Source organism: Sinocyclocheilus rhinocerous, unplaced genomic scaffold (assembly GCF_001515625.1).
Source record: "Sinocyclocheilus rhinocerous isolate Xijiao unplaced genomic scaffold, SAMN03320098_v1.1 scaffold26699, whole genome shotgun sequence".
In the NCBI taxonomy this organism is placed as follows: Eukaryota; Metazoa; Chordata; class Actinopteri; order Cypriniformes; family Cyprinidae; genus Sinocyclocheilus; species Sinocyclocheilus rhinocerous.
In genome coordinates, this window is record NW_015655896.1 from 2,351 (window position 1) to 4,155 (window position 1,805).

Sequence of the window (1,805 nt, forward strand, 5' to 3'; positions counted from 1 at the left end):
AAAGCAATTCATCTCCGAGCCATCAATATTCATAATATATAATGCCAGGTTTATTAGAAAGCTAGATTAAATTGGATTAAAATAATTTTAATATCTACAATTAATATTTAATATCCGTTTCTGAATAAAAATGGTCACACAGAGTAATTTTTGTTTAATCGATTTTTGTATAGTAATTTTAAATTTTTTCATCATTCTAATATTAGTACTTTTACTATTACTTTACTATTTTATTAATAAATATCTATATTTTTTAGTTGTAAGCAAGCACTGCTAACCCTGAATCATGTTTTCAGTCATGTAATAAATTTTGTATAATTTTATAGTAATTTTTTATGTTTAAATATGATTTATTAATAATTTTAACATTACTACCTTTACTATTACTTTACTATTTTATTAATAAATATATACATTTTATACATACAAATCTATACATTCGTAGTCATGTTTTCAGTCGTGTGATGTTTGATGTCTCACCACAGTTCTGTTCGTCGCTGTTGTCCCTGCAGTCGTTGTGTCCGTTGCACACGGCCCACAGAGGAACACAGCGGTAGTTTGTCCTGCAGTCAAACTCTGTGTGATTGTCACATCTGTACGCCGGACCCACTGCAAACCACATTACACAGATGACTAACAACAACAAAAAAGACTGAGAAAAGAGATTTAATTTCACTTCATACTGCATACCTTTTTCTTCCTCTAATTTAAACTAATTAAACAACAACACAAATGCATTATAATGCTGTAATGAGTCAGCAGCTCACTGCATTCGTTGATGGGCTCGTCGGAGTTGTCGCCACAGTCGTCGTCCACGTCACATTTCCAGCTCTGCGGGATGCATCGGCCGTTCCTGCACTTGAACTGTCCGGGTCTGCAGGTCCTGCTGGAGCAGTGAGCGGGATCCTCGTCGGATCCGTCGCCGCAGTCGTTCTCTCCGTCGCACTGCCAGGCCCCAGAGATGCAGCGCTTATTGGCACACTGCCACTGATGAGACTCACACTGATGGGTGGCTGGTGTACAGAAAGAGAGGAAGATGCATTTCTGAACACAAGACAGCAACAGCCCAATCAAAAGCAAATGTCAGAATGGCAGTGTTTTTCAAGTTTTTCAAAAAAAATCTTTGTTACTTGAAATAAAATCAACGTTTATTGAAATAAAATAAAACATAAAAACTTTTTTATTTCAGCTAGTTGCCAAGGTGATGGTTTGGTTTAACGTGATGTACTAAAATAACTACAAACTAAAACTTACACACACACACACACACACACACACACACATATATACATGAACTACTAAAAATGACAAAAACACACAACCAATTTACTAAAACTTTAAAATGAAAATGACAATGGAAAATATAAAAATACTGAAACTAAAACTGATTCAAAATGTTAATAAAAACTATAAAATTATCTCAATGATACTAAAATAACAATTCAGAATAGCACTGTTATTGTTAACTAAAATTAAAAGTAAAACTAATAAAAATATTTTTTGTTAGTTGAAATAAAGTTGAAATAAAAACCAATGTTTGATTTTTAAGCACATACTAAATGTTTTGAAATTAAATAAAATATAAATATTACATGGAAAAACTAAAATGAAAATTATGAATGCATGCTGCCTTGGCAACTAACTGAAATAAGTTGAAGTTGAAGTACTAAAATTTCTAAAACTAAAGCTGAAATAAAAATAAGTTAAATTAGTATACAAATATAAAAAAAAATGACAGAACGTAACAAAGTAACTAAAACTAAAATTAAATTAAAATGAAAAAAAAAAAAAAAAAAAAAAAAAAA

At 31.1% G+C, this 1,805-nt stretch overlaps 1 protein-coding gene across 1 annotated transcript; it reads right to left on the reverse strand.

Annotated features, from left to right (window-relative positions):
- Positions 1 to 480: 480 nt before the first annotated feature.
- Positions 481 to 1,044, reverse strand: LOC107718927 (low-density lipoprotein receptor-related protein 2-like; the record flags this gene model as incomplete). Its single annotated transcript, XM_016526171.1, has 2 exons — positions 481 to 609; positions 768 to 1,044. Coding segments are annotated over 2 exons (406 nt in total), but the record flags the coding sequence as incomplete, so codon positions are not given.
- Positions 1,045 to 1,805: the final 761 nt, after the last annotated feature.